The following is a 22,011-nucleotide window of genomic DNA, read 5'->3' on the forward strand; positions in this document are numbered from 1 at the left end:
TTAAAAGCAGCTGCTCATGGAGTGAGCAGGACAAGAACAACAAAGAATTGGAATTTGGCACCTTATTAAAAACAATGGCTTGGTGCTTACCATGCTAACCACAGTGCCTTGCATGGCCCATTTAGAGCACACCCACTTCCAAGCTTGCATTACTGTAGTTCTTTGCAGAACAACATAAAGCTAAAGGCTACATCAATCATATGCACCACACAGTCAGAGGCAAAGCACAGGAGTCCAATCAAAGTTGGACCACTAGAAATCCTCTCCCTAATGAACCACCAATGGAATTCCAGGAAATTCTGCAGCTCGCCACTTAATTTTTAATACACTAAACTCTACCTACAATATTACCAATAAAGAGATGCTGAAACCACTTAAGGTTGACTCAAAACCGTAAGCACATTCTACGTTGACACAGTTGTGTTGTGTAAGTACAAGGTCTTAGCAACAAGGAAAAATAATGTAATGTTAATTAACAATATTCCATCAAAGCTTGCTATACAACCCTCTTCTTGCTGCAAAGACACATTAAAGCCTCCTATTTACAGGCTCTAAGAATAAGTTTTAAAAGCACACACAGCTGTGGCTCCCCCCCCCCTTTCTTAACTCTTTGATACTTTCAGAATTTGCTCATTTTATTTGTTACATAGCAAAGAAAATGACCTAAGGAGAGATTATCAAGCTTTCTGCCTCTGTGCAAGGACTCTTAAGGCAGAAATGTTGCCTGCTGGGAAAAGGCTGATGTCAGCTCTTAAGAGCTCCCTGCAAGGATAAGGAGGCCTTTGTTTTCAGCTGAACTGTGAAAATGAGAAAATACCTCCAGTCTGACAAACAAGAAACCCACACAACATAGGTCAGGCCTGAGACCTTTGTTTAAAGGGACAACACTGCATTAGCGTTGCACTTGCACTGCGACATCCAGATACTTTCAACACTAAACAGAAGCTGCTCCAAAATAAACCAGGTACATCTTTAAAGGTTATGAAAGGTCCCACAGGTTAAAGGTGAAAGTTGGGGTGAGTTCTCTTCCACTCATCACCAAAAGATCTCTCTGCATCTTCACTGAAACCACATACATAGGAACTTACATCAATAAATCTAAATGATTTTTTAGTGGAAATCAGAAGTCAAGATATAATTTTATTTTTAGGCTGATATTATTCTTCCTTAATTGAACAGCTCTGATATGTTAGTGAAGCTGTGTAAGTTTTCCAACTTGCCTTTTTCTGAGGCACAAAGGTTTTTGTAATAGATGGCACCCTGGGTGAGGCTGATGGGGTTACAGTCTAAAACACATAGATCAGGGGTCAGCAAACTTTTTCAGCAGGGGGCCGGCCGGCCCACTGTCCCTCAGACCTTGTGGGGGGCTGGACTATATTTTGGGGGGGAAATGAACTGATTCCTACGCCCCACAAATAACCCAGTGATGCATTTTAAATAAAAGGGACACATTCTACTCATGTAAAAACATGCTGATTCCCGGACAATCCGCGGGCCGGATTTAGAAGGTGATTGGGCCGCATCCGGCCCCCGGGCCTTAGTTTGGAGACCCCTGACATAGATGGTTTCCATGCTGCGGAAGCCTCCTCTTCAGCTTTGGGCTGAATGAGATATTACCAGTTTTCTGGGCCCCTATCTTTATGTGGGACATGGCACCAAGGCAAGGCTTGCACCTGTCAGGTAATTTCCATTTTTCTTACTAAGACACAACTCTGTACATAGTTAAATGTGCATCTTAAGCTGATGAAAGGGTGCTTTTTGCGTGTGGAGACCCTCTATCCCAGGCCTAGAAATAAATTCAGACATGACTCATATTTTTGGTTTGGTTTTTGGCAGAATTTAGGCCACAACTTTATTGATTACAAATCAAGTGAGTGGTTGCATAGGCTAGGGTAGCACTGACTCAGGGCACACCATGAGTCAGCAGCCAGGTATACACCTGGGACGGGGTTGCTCGACTGGCGTGCGCCAGCCAGGCCCTGATTCCCCCACATGTGCCCAGAACACTGGATTAGAGCAACCCCGCCTGGGGGAATACCAACCATCGGTCCATGGATTCCCTTAAGAGGAATACCTGAAAGGGTGGTAAGGGATCATACCCCCCCCCCTCCAGCATGAACCAGAGCCTATCCGCCAACCCTACAAGTTGTGACAAATTGCTAAGTGGCAGGCAAAACCCAAATGGCAACAGCCAATCAGCCAAGTGGGGAAAATTCCTGCCGTGCCCCTGCAACAACGGCAGACAACACACAATGGCATAGCAAGGTCAAGCGAAAGCCCTAAAATTAGGGAGCGGTGGGCGGGTGTTCTGATGCATTTCAACCGGAGAAGGAGGATCTCTACGGTGAGTGCAGCGCTTAAATACTGGTCCATCTAATTCTTTGATTGGCAAGCCCTCAGCCCAATTGCGCCCCGTCAGATGGACCACCAGTAGGGTGTTGTGGCTGCTCCAATTGTCCCGTCCCAACACCTAGACCTGGTCTGTTGCGACCCACCGCAACGCATGCCCTCTCTTGCAGGGAGGATCCGATTTGTGGAAATAAGTAATATTCTATCAGACATTCTGTTTGCAGAACTCTGTGTGCAACACACACACACACATATTTATAGTTTCAACATGCTTTTTATTCCATTTGCTTTTTCAGGAGTTGCAAACGGGCTTTATTATCATGTAATGTTCAATGACAGAAGTTCTACAGTAGACTAGACTATCAGGAAGATGAGTAAACATAACTCATTAAAAGCTGCATTCAACAACTTAGAAGGTGCATCATACCACTTAAGTATACAATTGTGGTTATACGCATGATTTAACACAATGCAGGCCTACTGCAATGCACACATGCAATATGAATTTAGCTTAAAGTGAAGACATACACACAGGAAGTGGAGGACCGTAACCAAAAACAAGGGGTCTCTTTTGTGAACTAACAAAAAATGAATTCAAGTGAAAATGCTGATAGCTAAAAACTCTTTATACAATGTACAGTATTTATGATTTATCACCTATTATACCAGACAGGATGCAAATTCCTACTTCCCGCTGTAAACAAACCAATACATGCATATAAAAGGGTAGTTCAGCTTTCTGATGACTACATATTCATTTAATCCTGCAGTGACTTTTGTAATTGCCAATAAGTGGGGCACCAATGAAGAAACAACAACAACCCTTAACATGTAGTTTTAAATAGAGGAGTAATTTATTTTTTACTTCATGGCCAAAATATTTTACATTGGGTTTTTTCTAGTAGGGCCCAATATAATTTTAATTCTCCAACTTATTTGTAACACCATTCAATGTTGCCAACAAGTTGGCATCTTTTCCTGATTACATAAGAAAGTAAAAGCCAAACTCTATATTTGCACAATATTTTGTTTCTCACATTTACAGTACCGCTAATAAAAGGCCCTTCAGGATCTGATGGTTGTCAAGTGTTAAAAAAGTGAATTTCTGTAAAATCTAAATGATTTATAGTTTTGAGTGAAAGCACAATGAAAATTTTGCTTTATAGCTTCGATAAAAGTGATTCTAAAGGTGTTGCATGACTCTGCAGGCAGACGGGAGTTTGAAATGCTGAAGTGGAACCATCTACCGAGCTGCTAGTTGTATTTCTTTTCCTTTATTTTTGTGAATTTGGAAGTTACATGGTTCCCCTCCCTTCCTCTCCCAAATTATGTAATAATTCAAACATAACCTCATTTTTTCCTATCTAAAGTTGTGTGGCAGTTGAAGCAGAGTAACTCATTTCTTGGTGTCTGTGTTTTTTCTCCCAGTGATTACAAATTTCACTCTTAAGGAGTGCTTTTAAGTGATCAGTCTTCTTTATGGTCCAATGAGAGCTGGACCATAAAGAAGGCTGATCACCGAAGAACTGATGCTTTTGAATTATGGTGCTGGAGGAGACTCTTGAGAGTCCCATGGACTGCAAGAAGATCAAAGCTATCCATTCTGAAGGAAAACAGCCCCGAGTGCTCACTGGAAGGACAGAAGCTGAGGCTCCAATACTTTGGCCACCTTATGAGAAGAGAAGACTCCCTGGAAAAGACCCTGATGTTGGGAAAGATTGAGGGCACTAGGAGAAGGGGACGACAAAGGACGAGATGGTTGGATAGTGTTCTCAAAGCTACCAACATGAGTTTGACCAAACTGCGGGAGGCAGTGGAAGACAGGAGTGCCTGGCATGCTCTGGTCCATGGGGTCACGAAGAGTTGGGCACGACTAAATGACTAAAAGACAACAATCACTGCATGTAGAAAGAAAGAAAGAAAGAAAGAAAGAAAGAAAGAAAGAAAGAAAGAAAGAAAGAAAGAAAGAAAGAAAGGGTGGGAGAACTGTTTGTGAGAGTCTTTATTGCTCTGGTACTCAAGCTCTTATTTGTAAGAAATTCCAAGCCTGCAATCTGCAGGCCTCTGACTAACACTGCTGTGATTTATTTGAGGATAAAATGCCTCAGTCCACATCTTATGACTGAATGCAACAATCCAAAGCTGAGTGGAATGTGTGGAATGCAGAGGGCTTCTTGAGCTGAGGCAGCAGGGAACAGTACACAGTTATCAAGTTGGCTCTGGCTGGAATACTCCAATCACTTCCTCTAGTCAGGAATGAAAGGAATTCTCTCAGAGCCTACACTTCATGCCAGCTACAGCTGCTTCCCTAGGAATGAAAAAAAACTAAATGGATGGAAAAACCTTTCCAGCAACCCACATTTTACCTGCACAGTGAAATACTCTGCTGGCATGTGAAAATGGAAGCACGTTAACTAGTGTTTAGCAACAACTGCAGCTTGACCAGCTGTTGCTGTGTGCAGTCTGCTGAGCAGCTGTTCCAAAAGTTCCTGGCCTTTAGAAGGAGGGGGAGCACACTAAAAATGCAAAGCATCTATTCTCACATCAGGGTAGAGAGTCTTAAAGCATAGGATATATAAAATATAAAGCAGGATGGAAATGAAATGAATGATGATGATATCCCACTTGGGGGGGGGTGGTACCTAGACTTTCAATTCTGACAACTCCAACCTAGGTTTAAGATGCCATTTGGCAATTAAGATTTTATATCTGAGTTTCTAACACTGCATATGGATTCTCATTTTTCAAAACAAAATTAAAATCTGGGTGAAAACACATTGGAATCCGTATAAATAGCAACAGTATTTATTAGTTTAGTCCAGGCATCCCCAAACTTCGGCCCTCCAGATGTTTTGGACTACAATTCCCATCTTCCCCGACCACTGGTCCTGTTAGCTAGGGATCATGGGAGTTGTAGGCCAAAACATCTGGAGGGCCGCAGTTTGGGGGTGCCTGGTTTAGTCTCAAGAAAAGACCACAGAAAGGAAAAGGTAAAGCAAACTTACAGGTGAGGACTGAACATTCGACTCATTTTAGAGACGTGTTCATTTTCACAGTCTAGGTCATCGTCTCCTTGGTCCATGCTGAACCTCCTCTTGCAAGGACTGATCGGGGGTGGCCCTGTCCTATGGTTGGTTACAGCCGCTGATACTGGGAGGGACTGCATTCTGGGTTCTCCTCTTAGAGCAGCTTCACCTACAGGGGAAAGAAACCATGGGTTTAAAAAAAAGTCATAAAAAGAAACAAAAAAAAAGGTAGGGTATCCTTTAAAGTTTGTACCTCCTTAAAGCAAAGTGTTTGATAAATCAATAGGGTGCTTGCCTTGTCAGGCTTGTTTAAGATTTTAAACTGTGGTCAGAAGCTAAATATTCATTTTCTTAAAATAAAACATGACTTCTACAAACAAAATACTTGTTAAAATTAAGTTTCTGAAACATAAACACTGGAATAAAACAGCAGAGGAAGAGAGGTGGGGAAATACAGTTGACTCATCTCAGGTGCACTTAAGGTCTAAACTGACACATAATATTTATAGCGTTTTTATTGGCAGACATACCGGTACCTTCTTTTTAAGATGGAACAATCCAACACTGAGTTTCATGCACTTGAGATTATAACTTAAGCAATCAACTTTATACAATTTAATTCCTAACTGTTTTGAAGAGGAGGTCCTAAGCTCAATTCCTAGCATCTCCAGCTAAAACAGACAGACACTGCCAGTCAGTGTAGACAATACTGAGCTAGACAGGCCAATGGTAAATTTCAGTATAAGGCAGCTTACTATGAAGATGCAGCAACTAGAAATAGTCTTCTTGTGGCCACACTACAAATTCAGGTAATGATGTTACAACACAGGCTTCCGGGTTCAGCGCCAGCGCCGATCGGCGGGGTTCTGTCTCGTCTCCGAGACGGCCCGTCTCTGCTAGGAGTGGGGAGGGCAGCGAGAGCGACGCTGCGCCCCTTAGAACCTCGGGAAGGGCGTCCCGGGGGCAATTTGCTCGGCATAGACCCAATCCGGACTCCCCAACTCTTCGGTTAGCTCTAATAAGAGCTCCGGAGTGAGGAGGGTAGAAGTCGCGGGGGCCATTTTGAGCGGCAACGTTATTCTAGCAGGGAGAAGCTTCAAGCCGAAGGCGGAGAGCGCTGGATTCTTCCGAAAATAAAACGATTGGAAAAGACTGTAAGTAACCTCACGATTTGGATTATAAAACAATTTGGATCTGGGAGAGAGGGGAGAAAAAGAGGAAGCCCCCCCCCCACGGCAACAAAGAGACAGTAAATAGAAACCCGAAGCCATAAACAGAAGATTTGTAATTCAAAAGGATCCCTCAAAGGCATCAAAGAGAATCTCCCCTTTGATGCAGGGTGAAAAGGGGAGAGAGACTGTGGTTTATGACTGCCCTGCAGCAAGAGGTAAAGGCTAAGAAAAACCTTTCTTTCCCTCGGGAGCCGGCAGCCCAACAACCCAGTGAGCTAATCAGGATTTATAAGTCAATTTGTATTTCACTTGGTATTCCTGGACTTTGTGGAATTTCTTTTTTGGTTTAAGTGCTTGTGAAATGTGAGTTCGAACTTTATTGTTAACAAGACTTGAAGAATGCAGCCAGCTTGTTAAAATGGAGTCGAGAAAATAAACTGTGATCATATTCCACCCCACGTGACAAGTTTTGACCTTGGCAGGATTGAATTATGTCAACAAAAAAGTGTTCCCCTGAGTTCCAGCGGTCTGTTTTGACCTTAATGTGGGAAACAAGAATAGAGCTATGTCAAGAGGAGACAAGACGGCAAGAGTTACAGGAAAAATTTCAGATGGTGATGGCGGAATATGATTTTTTAGGTGATGAAGCTTTTGACACTGAAAAAGATGAATGTGAGAATGACAATGATGATAACTATGATTTGGAAGGAAAAGATGAAGATGAGGACTGTGATGATTCAACACAAAATGAAGCACACCACGAAAAAAATGATGACTCTACTCTACAAAAAGTTGGATGGAGTGCCCTGCTTTTGAGGGGGGCACGATTGGTATTATTGGAATTCCAGAACGCCCACAGGGAAGAAGGAAAAAATATGCAGAGAAGAGAAGAAATCCAGGGGTCCTGTATGGTGGCCTGGATGGTAAAAGACTGTAAACAGGGGGTGGGGTGAAGGGAAAGTGATGTTGTGATTATAAGGATGGATTAACAGGTTTATAACTGGTCTGCTGATTTTGGAATTTGCTGGATTGGGGGGGGTGGAGCCGGTATCGGGGATGTAAGGTTAAATTGAGAATAGTTATAGTTTTAAAAGTGAATGGATTTTGGAAAATGTGAAAATATGGAGGCTTATAGAGGGAGAAAAAATTAGGCACGGGAAGAGAAAATGGGAGTTTGATTTTTCAGTGATTTGAATATTAGATGAAAATGTTAACAATTGATTTATAAGCTGTATAAGATACAAAGGTGTATTTTTATAAAGTAAGAAACTGTTGCAGATGATAAAAAAGGGATGAAAACCGGGGAAGGGGGGGGAGGGGAAGCCCACAAAATATGGTTTTACAACTATGAATGTAAGAAAAAAATTTCTGTTTTGTATTGTTTTTTTCTTTTTTTGCCCTTTCTTTTTTCCCTTTTTTCTATTTCTATTTTTTTTTCTTTTTTTGGTATGACAATAGATGGTTGGATGGATGTCCTCCTGCGTACTGCCCTGGTTTCTAGAGCTCCCTGGTGGCAGGGGGGGGCTTTGGGGTCAGGGGAGGGGGAGGGGGACAGAAATCCAAGCATAAAATGGACCATCTCTGACTGTCCACATACATGGGATACTTCTGTGGCAGGGGAGGACCCATGTGGGTGGGTAGGAAGGAGGGGGAAAGGGGGTTTAAGTATGTACCGTTTTTTTTGTTTTTTGTTTTGTATTTTGTAAAATTAATAAAAAGTATGTTCGGGGGAAAAAAAATGATGTTACAACACAACTTCTAGCTCATACATAAAGAAAGTAATACTACTGAGCTAGTTTTCAACTAAGTAAAACAAACTGGGGGGGGGGGAGAACTGCATAGTTGTGATTCCTCCATTGCAGGAGCTTGGACTAGATAACCCTCGGGGTTCCTTCCAACTCTACAATTCTGTGAGCACAATATGCTTTCCCCGCTCTGCTCAGTGATGCTCTTTCTTTGCATGTGATATATAGGCTTTCACATAGCACACAGAAACTACATTATCACATTTCACAAAGTTGGCAACCTTTTAGGATACACTGATATTTTTATTCAAGGTTTCTGGAACTGGTAAATATTTTTTCCCTATAGATGCTTGTTCCATTTTTCTCAAGTGCATAATTTGAAAACATAAGAAAAACAACATCAGTAACACATCACATCTGGAAATGGAAATGTGTTTGCTACTACTACACATTTTCATACCCCATGCAAGGCGCAGGTGATATATAAAAAGAGCCCTGTTTCATATATTCAACAAATACTATTTTGGTGTGAAAGGAACCACTAGGGACTAATCTCCACTATGTTCACCAGGGAAAATAAACATTTTGCCAATTTAGTAGGCAAGATGTAAACTAGCAAATATACTGCGGCTTATAAACACACCGCAAGTCATGGCTTCTATTCAAGACTCTGGCAACAAAATTAAACTGTAACTTTCCACCTGAATGTTAAAAGCAAGAAGTGTATACTCCACAGCAGGCCAGACACTGGAGTTAACCATGAGGACATTCTGCTGTGTTAATAACCAAATCAAACTTTTGTTAGATCAAACTTGTATAAAAGCACATAGGCCAAACAGTCACACAGAACAACTCCATCAGTAACTCAACTAAAAAACCAACATAGAAGTGAGAGTTTAATAAAATGTTATCTTCATTTGTAGGACATGCAACATAAAATTTATCACATGCTGTATGTTGACATCCCGACAGGAATCATTTCACTTTGGCCATCAAGTCAGAAACTTGAAAAAGTGCAAAAGAGAAGATTCCTTGCATTTTATAATCTTAGATAGACAAGCTGGCACCAACTTCAAAAGCTGAAATCTCCAAGCACTTGTCGCTGTTTGATGCATCCTAAATTTCTTTCATGCCTCTTCTGTGCTCGTGGTCTTCCAATATTTGAAGAAAACAAAATCCAGTAGGAATGGCCATTATCCAACCTACTGTTTCAGTTTTCAAAAACAGAAATGAAATAGGGTTTAGTGTCATAGAAAACAGAGACAGATACACCAAGTATCAGTAGATTAAATGCCTGGTTAAAGGGTAAAGGAAACCCTGACCGTTAGGGGTTGCAGCACTCATCTCGCATTATTGGCCAAGAGAGCTGGCGTACAGCTTCCGGGTCATGTGGCCAGCATGATAAAGCCACTTATGGCGAACCAGAGCAGCACATGGAAACACCGTTTACCTTCTTGCCGGAGCAGTACCTATTTATCTACTTGCACTTTGACGTGCTTCCGAACTGCTAGGTTGGCAGGAGCTGGTACTGAGCAACGGGACCTCACCCTGTTGCAGGGATTTGAACCACCTACCTTCTGATCAGCAAGTCCTAGGCTCTGTGGTTTAACCCACAGCGCCACCCACGTCCAATTTTAAAAAATGCTTGTTAACCACTACCTATTACACAGAGCACAAAATAATTAACTGCATAATTATTATTTTTACCAACTACAGGTACCACCATATATACCCCACAACACACCTGGTTTTGAATTTTAAGAGCTTGCATGCTAAGCCTCTCAAGAACTGCTTGGGTATTTATATTGAACTGCTGAATAAAACAATACAATTGCAGTGTATAATATATCCAAAACAGAAGTTCATTGTTCATTTCTCTTAGAACAGCCGAGTTCAAAAAAATTACAAAATTTATACATAAAAGTTCAAACATATTTTACTATTTTAGATGTCAGTAAGCAAAGAACAAACCATGATTTATTTTTGTGAACCATAGTTAATGCACCAGGTTTGGGTGTAACACTATCCCCGCCCTCCACAAAACCCTAATGGTTATTTAAGCTACAGCTTAAAGCAGGCATCCCCAAACTTCGGCCCTCCAGATGTTTTGGACTACAATTCCCATCTTCCCCGACCACTGGTCCTGTTAACTAGGGATCATGGGAGTTGTAGGCCAAAACATCTGGAGGGCCGCAGTTTGGGAATGCCTGGCTTAAAGTAATGGGCATGTAGCATGCATGTTTTGACAAAACAGATGTTCTGAATGTATGTGGATATCAGGTATGCGTTATTTGCCCATCACTCTAGGTTTGGGTACCCTTTACATACTGGATTAAGAAAGAGAGAGAACCCTTCAATATGCACGTTTGTATGTTTGTTTGTTTATTTGTTTCTAAAATGGCACGCAAGCTCCCAAAGTTCATTCTCTCACACGCTCACAAATACATTTTCAAATCTTTCCTTCTCTGCAGTATTAAAGTTTCCAAATGGGAAAGAAAAACCGCAGCTCAGTCAATCAAAACAAAATACTGCCACACACTGCATATGTCTTTCTCTGTCTGACCACATTCTATGGTAACCAGACTGACATCATCCCATTGGCAAGGTAACATACTGATAAAACAAATGTGTTTAAAAAAAAAATCCCCAGGGCCTGCGCCAGCCTTCCTAATTCATTACTGTATAGGTCTGTGTCTGGCCTGCAACAGAATCACACACACAGCCAATGCATATTCATTGCACCAATGCTCCTCTTTGTTTCAGCAAGCAGCTGGGTTGGGGCACAGCGTATCTGCATCTCTCAAATAGCTCAGCTTATAGTTCCATTCATTAGCTTCCCTTCCCCCTCCCCTGCCCCGAAGATCTGGAATGTTAGGCAACATGATGAAATATAAACAATATAAGGTAATCAGAGATAACAATGTGACCTATTGTCTGTGTGCCGTAACAGTACAACACCCACAAAACAAAAACTCTTGTAGTCTAGGTATAACAATAACTAGCACATTTAAGGATCCCCTCCCCCACTCCCCCAAAATCTTGCAAGCCTATCTTATGACCATGAAATGAGATCATACAAGTATATTTATCCTGCTAGGAGTTAACAATACACTGAGTCGGGATTTTTTTTCCCCTTCACACACTAAATAACTTCCAGTTATCTGTAGGTATTTTCCCACCCTGCCTTACGGTCAATCCAGCCAGCACTCTCGTGGCCTAAGAAAATAGCTGAAAATGATTTAGATATTGTCATAACTGAGTCAGGCTTTTAAAAAATTTAAATATGTGAAAGATGGGCACTAGACCCCAGATAAAGGACCAAACCAGGCATGATGTGGACATTCATTCATACATATGCCTGCCTCCTACGTATATATATTTTTAATGAAACTTGGGAGCCTTTTACAACTAAACGTGCATATTGGTGAAGAAAACAGAGCCTTCAAAACTTTCTCCCCTATGACATCACTTGAAACAGTCGCATCTCACCTCTCTTCCACATCCCAGTTCTAAAGTAGGTAGACGGGGCAGGACAGAAAGTGATTCAGCTGACAGAATGCAGGAAGGTCCATCTCCATACACCTGCAAGCACTTGTTGATGCAAAAGATAGACTACACCAATTCCCCTTTTTAGTTGTGAATGAGGGAGGTATAGATGAAAACAAGTATGGCTGTTCCCAACATGCCTGGTTTACCCCCTAAGAAGCAAATTGTCACCCGCCTAAACACATATACTCTTCACTGAGGTAGTAAACTTAATTAAACTTGTGGTGTGTGTGTGCTTTTAATCCCTTTATTATAGAATATCAGATGCATCGAAAAAGAGTTCTTGCTTACCCTGCTCCCTAACATGCTACTTTTCTGCATGCACAGACAGAACAGCATTCAGTCTTGCAAACTCCTATCTGGGATCTAAAAGTGCAGTCCAGATGTAAGGATTTTTGAGATGATTAATTCCACGTAGCTGATGTGGTATTGCAAAAGTTTGCACCTTACATGATTCAGAAGTTCCTCTGTTTTCCAATGCTTTTATTTTTCACATTGGTGCTATTTCACAAGATGTCCCTATATTTAAATACAGCCGGATCAAAATCTGGCCTGGCCTGTTCCCGTCCCTTTAACAGATGTTTACTGCACAGAAATCTAGTTACAGGTAGGTAGCCGTGTTGGTCAGAGTCGAAGCAAAATAAAAAAATTTCTTCAGTAGCACCTTAAAGACCAACTAAGTTTATATTTTGGTATGAGCTTTCGTGTGCATGCACACTTCTTCAGATACAACTGTGTATCTGAAGAAGTGTGCATGCACACGAAAGCTCATACCAAAATATAAACTTAGTTGGTCTTTAAGGTGCTACTGAAGGAATTTTTTTATTTTACACAGAAATCAGCAGCTGAAGCTCAACATTATCATCTGCTAACTGCTGTAGATCAAGCTGCTGCTAAAGGATCAGCAAGCTGCTAGGGAGGCCACTTCCGAAGTTGGCAGCTGTATTCATAGGTGAACCCAAACCAGGCTTCTAATACTTAGCACAAATTACTGGGCATACTGGAGAACTTAAAGAAACAATACTTCTGGTAACATGTTGTTTCTCTATTAAGCGATGGTCATTGCACATCCGCTATAGGATACTTCAAAAGCTGCTCAAAAGGATTAAAGCATAGACCAAGTTTCTTGAAGAAGTTGCCAGACGAACACAAGTTACAGAGAAACAATTTAAAAAACTCAACTAAGTCTCTTAGCACCCCACGCTAACCCCCAGTGACAACTGATTATTTTTCATACTTCACAAGTCAAGACTTCCAGTGTATGCTATTCCAGGGTCCATTTTTACCATGCTACATAAATATGTACCTAAATTTAAAGTGCATGTGTAATCTTAGTGAACTATTCTTAGTTGGCTTTATGGTGTTCACTGAGAGACTGACCACACTGTCATTCAGACCCTGGACTCTTTTCATGCATCACCAATAAAGCTACTCACTACAACAGTAACAAACTCTGTTTTGCATTCCAATCTCCAGACTTTTCTGCTACAAAGGGCATTTATATCAGACAAATATATATGCAGCTATTGAACATTTCACAGAGTTGCATTTTAATTAACGGGGAAATTACAGCTACTTTTGACTATAATTTATAGTACCGTATGTCTTCCCAAAGGGAATGAGGTTCACAGGACTGCTGCTCTCCTTCTCCGATGTGGAAAATGCCTATCTCAAATTTGAACTTCTCTGCTTATTTGTGAAGTTTGATATAAACACCATAAAGAAATGGGAATGTACACCTATCAAAAGAAGAAGCAGGTATTTGGAGAATCCTTATTTATCCATTTAGAAACATAAAGTAATTGTCTAGATGCTTTATCAGGCTGAGGTTTGGGGTATTTTAATGATGAAAGATTTAGAACCATCCCAAAAATCACTCTGAGTATTGCTGTTCTTACCTAAATATATGCTGTCTACCCTATTCAGGTTAGAGTGTGAAATACTGAGAGCTGAAAGTAAAGCTTATGAACAATTGCTATTCATTGGTTGAAACTATGATGACTGTATTATATAAGTTTACTGAATAAATGTTTGATTGAACTCAACACTGTATTGCCCATTAGTAACAGAGTGCATTGTGAGTCCACCTTAGGACTTAGCAAGGCTTTTCATGAACTAAGCTCAATTGTTTGCCAGAGGATATGCAGAAAAATATTATTTGAAATAATATAGATGAGGCTACTTTGAAAAAGGATTTAAACTTAGTTTATTTGTCTTCATATGTACCATATACGCTGAACATGTAGATGATTTCACAGATTTTAACCTTTAATAAGAATTCATAGAGCTACATTCGAACACACTGAATACTGAAAACTAGCGTGGAAAGCAGGCTGCAATCCAAAACACACTTACTAGGGAATAAGTCCCACTGAAGAAGTGTGCATGCACACAAAAGCTTATACCCAGAACAAACTTAGCTGGTCTCTAAAGGTGCTACTGGACAATTTAAAAAAATATTATTTGAACAAACATAGTGTGCTTTACTTCTGTGTAAACATGCAGAAGATTGCATATATGAAGGTATTCTAGCATTTTTGCATTGGAGGTTAACCAGAACCTTGCAATATTATTATAAAACTGGAAAAAATAACTAGCCAACATATGGATACTGATACACAAAAACGTATGATTGAGCTATATACATCAGGAAAGGTCTGTCAACAGATTCTTAAGAAAGGATCTGAAACAAAGTATCAACAGTACTTGCTTAATAATAATAATAGGCAAAGTATTCCACAACCAAGGCTTAAGACCAGGCATCCCCAAACTGCGGCCCTCCAGATGTTTTGGCCTACAACTCCCATGATCCCTAGCTAAGAGGACCAGTGGTCAGGGATGATGGGAATTGTAGTCCAAAACATCTGGAGGGCCGAAGTTTGGGGGTGCCTGCTTAAGACACACGAAATGCCCTCTGTCTTGCAGAAGCAAGGTGAATTCTTAATAGTGCTTCTCTGGTTTAATGCAATGATTGAACAGAATATATGGTACAAAGTAGTCCTTCAAGTAAGCTGGTCCCAGGCTGTTGTATACTAACAGCAAGGTTAGCTAGCATATAGGTTAGCCAATACAGATCCCCAATGAGAGATTTTATGCTCTGTTGATAGGAAGCCTCTATCAACAGCTGGTACAAGTGAAGCCACATATGGAGTACATTGCAGTAGTCAAATGTTGAGATCACCAAACCCTGAAGCACACTGGCAAAGCTATCCCGATCCAAGAACACCTCTAATTTTCTTAACAAGCAAAGTTTATATAAAGCACTCCTAGCCACAAAGGCCATTTGACCCTTCCCTGAAAAAGTTGGATCTAGGGACAACCCCAGGCTTTGAATTTGCTCCCTGTGTGCAATCCCATAAGATCAGGCAATCTGCCTAGCTCCTGGACACTAAAACAGCACATCACATGCAGCACATCCATCTTACCAGGATTCAACTTGTTTATTGGCCCTCATCCAGCCCAGCACTGCATTCAACCTTTTGATAAAGGTCACCAAGACTGATTGAATCCCATAACCAGGCCTGGCTGGGAAGGGTCTAGATAATTGGTATCTTGCAGGAATGCCTACACCTGCTCCACCACAACTTTCTCCAGTACTGTGGTACCTTGGTTTACAACCATAATCTGCTCCGGAGGTCCGTTTGTAAACCAAGACAGGTTGTAACCCAAGGTGAGCTTTCACCAATGGGACCTCCCCCCCAAAAAAATTTCATAATCCAAAAAAATGGGTTGTAAAAAAAAAAAGGTGGCAAACCGGGACACGCACTTCCGGGTTTGATGTGTTTGTAATCCAAAATGTATGCAAACCAAGACAGATGCAAACCAAGGTCCCACTGTACACTGCTTTAAAACAGGGTGTGTGTGACTAGTCCGTAGTTGTTTTGTACAGTGGGTATATTATAGACTTCCTGAAGAGTGACAACATCACTGCCTCTTTGAGGATAATGGAGAGCACCGCCTCACCCAATGATGTGTTAACCACATGCTGAACACAACCAGTCACACTGTCTCTGCTAGTTTTATTAGCCAAGAAGACAAAGGCTCAAATATGGTCAGACGCATTGTTGCAAGCACGCTGTCCACATCATCATGCCTTATCTGCTGAAATTGATCCCACCACATCACGTTAGATGTGGCACTGGACACCTCAACAGAGACGGCAGAAACTCAGGTCCTTCCTGAGTACAGCAAGTTTCTCCTCAAAGTTCAAAGCAAAATGGTCATAGAGGGTCTCCAAGGGCACTTTGTACATCCAACAAAGCAGGAGTAATCAACTTTCAGACCACAAAGCGCTGCTGAACAATTACTACATACTACAGCTAGCAAAGTAAGTCGTAGGCATGAGATTGTGTCCTCTAGCTAGTGTGCAATCTGCTTGAGAACGAGGCTCATACCATTTATAATCTGGTCCTTGCCTAGCCTGCTTCATCATCTACAGCTCTCTATGGTACAAAGGGGCTGATTGGGTTCTACAGTCATCTCATGTAGGAGCAGCTGCCAGAAGTCCATACTTTACTTTCTCATCCATAATTAAATCACGAACAAGTATTGTCATTATCCATTAGGTTTTACGATGCCCCTTGTATAATCCTTAAAAATTAATATGATTTTTTATTTGCTAATTGATATAGACAAACATGTGACCTAGCGTGCAGCCTCTGTCATTGCTGCCATGAAAGTTATGAAAAAGAATTTAGCAGGAATCAAAGCTAACTGTGCAGACTTCAGTTGATAAGATTGATTGTTCTATCCAGCAGTGATAATGAAGGGTAGTAACATATTTTTAAAATATGTATTTTAAGTTTGTTTGTTTGTTTTTTCATCACAAGATGTATTAGCTTGGCCCAGAAGATAAGTTAATTTGAGAAAGTTCATGACTCTGTCCCCTCTTCTCACCAGCAGCCCCTGTGCCCCATCCCACATTATTCAGACACTTTTCAGGAGTTGCAGGGGGCAGGGGATGTGAAACATCTTTTCCAATAACTTCCTTAGGGTCCAATAAAGCGCTTGTATCTTACTTTTGGAAAGGTCTTTGGCTACATATGATCATGGATAGAAATTAATGGAATTTTTTTCCCCATCTTGACCTTCCTCCTTGGTTTCCCTAATTAACTATATTTCTATTTATTTTCCTTTCAAACGTATGCTACTAGAGAATGTAAGTGATAGTTATTTCAGCACAAGTTTGTGGTAACCAACACTTTGCTATGTGGAATTTTCACCATTCTAATCATGGATCCTCAACTTGAGCAGCCCATTTTAACAATTTGTTGGCAGAGGTACTGGAGGTCCTAGGTGGCTGCAAATTACACTTCATTTCTCCCAGACAGGATGATGTCAACAAATTATAGCCTCCAAGAATGTGCACCGCATAAACTTATAAACATACACATAGGAGTCACAAAGTTTCTGTTAGAAACAGCCACATGACTGCATTTTTTTTACTTATAAAGAGCAGCATGTTGACATCCAACAATTCAAATATTCAATTCCTTAAAGTACTGTACTTCAAATGCAAGCAATACTCAAGGCAGCTGGCACACCCCACATCAACAATCTCAGCCATTCCCAGGTATGTACTCTTACACACAAGCACACTTCAGTTTTGATTAGCAGCAATTCCCACAATCACAGTGGCTGGAGAAAGCACTACAGCAATCACAAGAATTTGCTTCAGAGTATATCCAATTTTTCAAATCTGAAATGTCGAAAAAGGTAGACATTCAAAAAAGTTGGCTTGGAAAATATATTTTGATTTACTTAAACATAATAAGCTCTTTCTATGTTTAGTTTTCCTACTTTGTGGCTCAAATGAAAAGCCTTGGTGCACATCAATGTGAAGAACTACACAAGGATAAGAGTGTAGGACAAAGAAAATTTCTGTATGACAAAGAAAATTCATACAACCCCCTCAGATAACTAGTAGAGCACAACTGGTTGCCCCAGATGGAGATGAACATCAAAAGACTTCTTCAGCCAGTTCAATGGAACCCAGATAAGTCATCATAATCCAGATGGGGATGTATATCCAAATGTGCATCTCATTAGCTCTATCAGGCTTTACCAACCTGGTGCCCAGCTGTGCTCCCTGCTGCTGATCGTAGCTATTGTCCAAAATGTCTGGAGATACCAGGCTGGTGAAGGTTGTGAACTATGTTAATGTCCATGGATTTCCCTTGCATGGTTTGGGTCATATATGCTTAATTAAACATTCCATTGAAATGTTGTATTTTGGATGCATGGAAAAGCTATTTTAGTTTCCACAGGTGGGTACATTCAGAAAATTAAATGTACTGAATAGGAGATTTCTCCATTTTGTCTTCAACACTGATCCAAACATCAATACTCTAAGAAAAAGCCTGAAATTTTAAGAAGCCTAAAAATAAAAATCTGTGAACACACAAAACTGTTCATCTAATGTATGTAATACATTAGATATGGAGTTCAAATTACTACTGCTTTCCCAGAGTCATAGCATCACTGAATCCTTGTCTTCTTTTTCTCTGTTATCCAGGAAAGCAACTTGTTTGAAACACAAGACACAGGAAAGCGAAAATGATCAAAGGCCTGTCTGTCACTGGGTGAAAATGATCAAAGCTTAATGACTGCCCTTCCACTTCAAAAGTAAATTTGTGCAAGATTATGGTTACAACATTAAAATGAGTTAGAACTTGTGCTTATAGCAACATCTTAATGTGGAATCCTGACGTTTTTTAGTGCCAAACATGAATTCCAGTTTTACAACAAGATGAAAAAGAGGTTGAAATATTGCTTAAATTAAACCTTGGTTTTACTTATGGACAGTGATGCATGCATTTAAGTGTCAGGAGCCAGAGTCAGGAGTAGGTCAGCAATAAAACACCCAGTGTCAGCGGTTAATTCTTTATTCAAAGGAACCAGAACAGTGCAGGCCTAGTGATCACAGCAATTTTTCCCAGTAGGTCTTGCCCCCTATGAGGAAGCTGCGAGAACTGGAGGTCCCTGCCTTCCCACCACTCTCTAAGGCTCCTCCCCTGGGTTCCTTCCCCAACAGCCTATGGCTCCATCATCTTGCTTCCATTTGCTCCACCCTCTTCATTTCTCCACATATTCTGGGAGACCAGCGGGGAGGAGAGCTGGTCACAGCAGGAGGGGAAACTTCCCTGGCTTCTTCAGCAGCCTGCCTCATAGCTGCCTCTTGGGTCCCCTCCTCTTCTGCTTTTGAGCCTGGACTGCTCTCTGCCCCAGCCTCTTCCTACTCACTAAACCCTGTTGCCTCTTCAGCTTCTGGAACCTCCTCCTGAGTCTGCTCTCTTCTTTCTACGGGGGGTTCCCCAGCTGGTGCCTCCCACCACTCCTCGGCATCTAGCCGGTCCATGACATTAGGCATGCTGCAGTGAAACCTTAGTCACCACAACTGGCTACTCCACTCCTTCTATTCTGAGTAAGTTGTTTGTGCAAACCTTTATGTCTGCCCAGCAGATGCAAAGCTATCTCCCTTTACTACTCTTAGCAACCAATTTAGTGATAACCTCATGTGATTTGAACTCTAGTCATTAAGGGGCCAAAAGATTATCAGAGCAATCCTAACCCTGACCGGGAGCATTGGGATGGAGCAGCAGATGGACCACTACATCTGAACTCTGGTTGATTATACTGGACATGATGGAAGCTGGGGTATTTCCCCCCCCCCTGCTGTGCTAGCTTCCCACAAAACAGGAGTGGGAGAGCAGCTTTGTATTCAGCAGGTCTATGGCTCGGCTCTGCCTCTGCCACAGCCCATTTCCAGATCCTAAGCTTGCTACTACTGCACTACACAGAGCAAGTGCAGGGGGAAATAGGTTCTATAGCAGCCCCGTTACCCCATTGGCACAAGCCCAGCAGACAGACACGTTGCCATATCTTCGCCCCCCCTCCAGCAGCACAGAGCAGGAAGTTGGTACGTTTGTTATTCATGCTTTCCTACAAGTCACCCTACACTAGAACTTTTAGCCTCATTATCATAATTATGACTCTGGCAATAGTCTTGACATTCCTGTCTCCAAAATTTGGAATCAAGACAGCCTGCATATTTAAGCCAAACTTGTCAAAAGTGGATGTAGCAACCGAGTAATTTCGTTGTTCCCGCAAGGGGACAATGACAATAAAGATATCTTATCTTAAAAAGAAATTAAGGGCTTCATCGGGCTAGCTGCCAACTGGAGTGACTAATATCTCCTTTAACATTTGGTGTCCCTTGCAAACCAAATAATCACGTCAACTTTTCACTGTCTATTAAAAACTTCGGGTTATTCTTTGAAAGGTAACCTGGTACTGTATTGTACAGCAGGCTACTTTCCCCATGTATCTGTCTCCTCCATTTAATAGTTAACAATAGGGAACTCAAAAGATGATAAGTTTCATCATCCTCTGGAGAGATTTCTTCTAACTCTTAGAGCCCAACTCAACCAGTTCAGTCCCACTGCAGATATTATATATATAAAATCACAAACAAACAAATACCACCACCACTGTTCAGATTACAGCTTTTGATTAAGGCAGAGAGTATCTGAGAAAAGCCCAAACTATGACTAGACCCTTGAAACCAGGAATGGATTGAGGTCTAAACAGACTGTTGCATGATGGGAAGGGGCCAGGATGAATTTACTTTCTTCTGTGCTATTATGATAATGTCTATCAGGGGAAGAAAGTACAAACCCACTCCTTTCCAGGAATAGTCCAGTCATAAGAAATTGCCATGAGAGAGGAAATGAAATGCTAAAACCTGGGTTTCATAATTAACCATTTCATTTACTGCTGACTGCTTTAAAAAAGAAGCAGCAGCCAATTGGGAGGAATGGAGAAAAAATTCTAAAGCAAATTATCACTCGGGCCATCCAGAGGAAGAGGCAAACTGTGGTGTTACATCTCAACATGCTTCTGGATGAGAGGGCAAACTGCTGTGTGTGAGAGACCTTTTCTAAAAAGCAGATTTGGATTCCATGTTGCATCTGTTCCCACAGGACATGACGTCTCAGTTACAGAACTCCATTATGAGGGAAAGAAGTGCTTGAAATGAGGGAAACCTCGAAAATCCCTTGCAGAGGAAGTGAAATATATACTACCATTTTCAGGGAGAAGTGTGTGCTTGTGAAAGTTTCCATTTACACTTGGAATCAAAAGCATGACAGTTGAAATGCAGCCGCATAGAGAAGGCATACCCAAACTCTGCCCTCCAGCTGTTTTGGGACTACAACTCCCATCATCCCTAGCTAACAGGACCAGTCGTCAGGGATGATGGGAATTGTAGTCCCAAAACAGCTGGAGGGCCAGGTTTGGGTGTGTTATGTATTGGTTTAATTTGTGTACACAAGTTTCTCTGCTAATCCTGTAACTACCTTTCCTGCTCCAGGGCGATTCAAATGGGTGCGGTGACAGTTGCTATTGGTTAACTTGTTAGCACAATTTGGATCCTCACTCTGATAGGGTCCCGCCAAAATCTAAATGTATCCTTTCCCCAACCCCTGCTCCTGAGAGTATAAAAGGAGCTCACCCTTTCCCTCCTGTTAGTCAAGATTCCTGCTGCAATAAAGAAGACTGTTCTTGTTATACTTGACTCCTAGCAGTTCCTTGCTAGTATGCTGAATCACTCTTCTGAGCTGACTTCATGAAGAGCTGAAATCGCACTCACGACATAACAGGGGGTGCCTGGCATAGAGAAACATTTGTTGATATCAATGGCTCATCACATAGTTGCAGTAAACTGCAAAGAAAAGCAAAGGATTTAGACAGTAGGGTGGGTTGCTAGAATGGAATAGCGAGTTCTTCCATATAGTTGCAGTTTCAAGAAGCTCTTATAGCTGTGGCTGGATGTGTGAAACTGGGTGAAAGGCTCCACTGAGTTTTTTAGAGTTTGCCACATCCAACATTATTGACCATAAAGTTAGTTTTTTGTGACAACAATGCAAATCTAGAGCCAATTTTTTTTAAAAAAATGTTAGCTTTCGTCTGCAAGGGAGTCATTTTGAAAGTTGAGGGAAAATAACACTGCTATAAGCAGCAGCTGATTATAGCATAAACCAGGGGTAGGCAACCTAAGGCCCATGGGCTGGATGTGGTCCAATCGCCTTCTCAATCCGGCCCACGGACGGTCCAGGAATCAGCATGTTTTTACATGAGTAGAATGTGTACTTTTATTTAAAATGCATCTCTGGG

At 41.4% G+C, this 22,011-nt stretch overlaps 1 protein-coding gene across 3 annotated transcripts in view; it reads right to left on the reverse strand.

Annotated features, from left to right (window-relative positions):
• The window catches only part of VGLL4 (vestigial like family member 4), a 106,976-nt gene that overhangs the window by 39,734 nt on the left and 45,231 nt on the right, over positions 1–22,011 (reverse strand). For 2 of the 3 annotated variants that reach the window (XM_035106220.3, XM_035106219.3), the window contains one exon: positions 5,355–5,544. The exons of the other annotated variant lie outside the window; for it this stretch is intronic. In XM_035106220.3, coding sequence (XP_034962111.1) covers positions 5,355–5,544 — 190 coding nt within the window. The remainder of the gene's footprint in view (positions 1–5,354; positions 5,545–22,011) is intronic. 3 annotated transcript variants of the gene reach the window in all.

This window comes from Zootoca vivipara, chromosome 2 (assembly GCF_965207765.1).
Source record: "Zootoca vivipara chromosome 2, rZooViv2.hap1.1, whole genome shotgun sequence".
Lineage (NCBI taxonomy): Eukaryota > Metazoa > Chordata > Lepidosauria > Squamata > Lacertidae > Zootoca > Zootoca vivipara.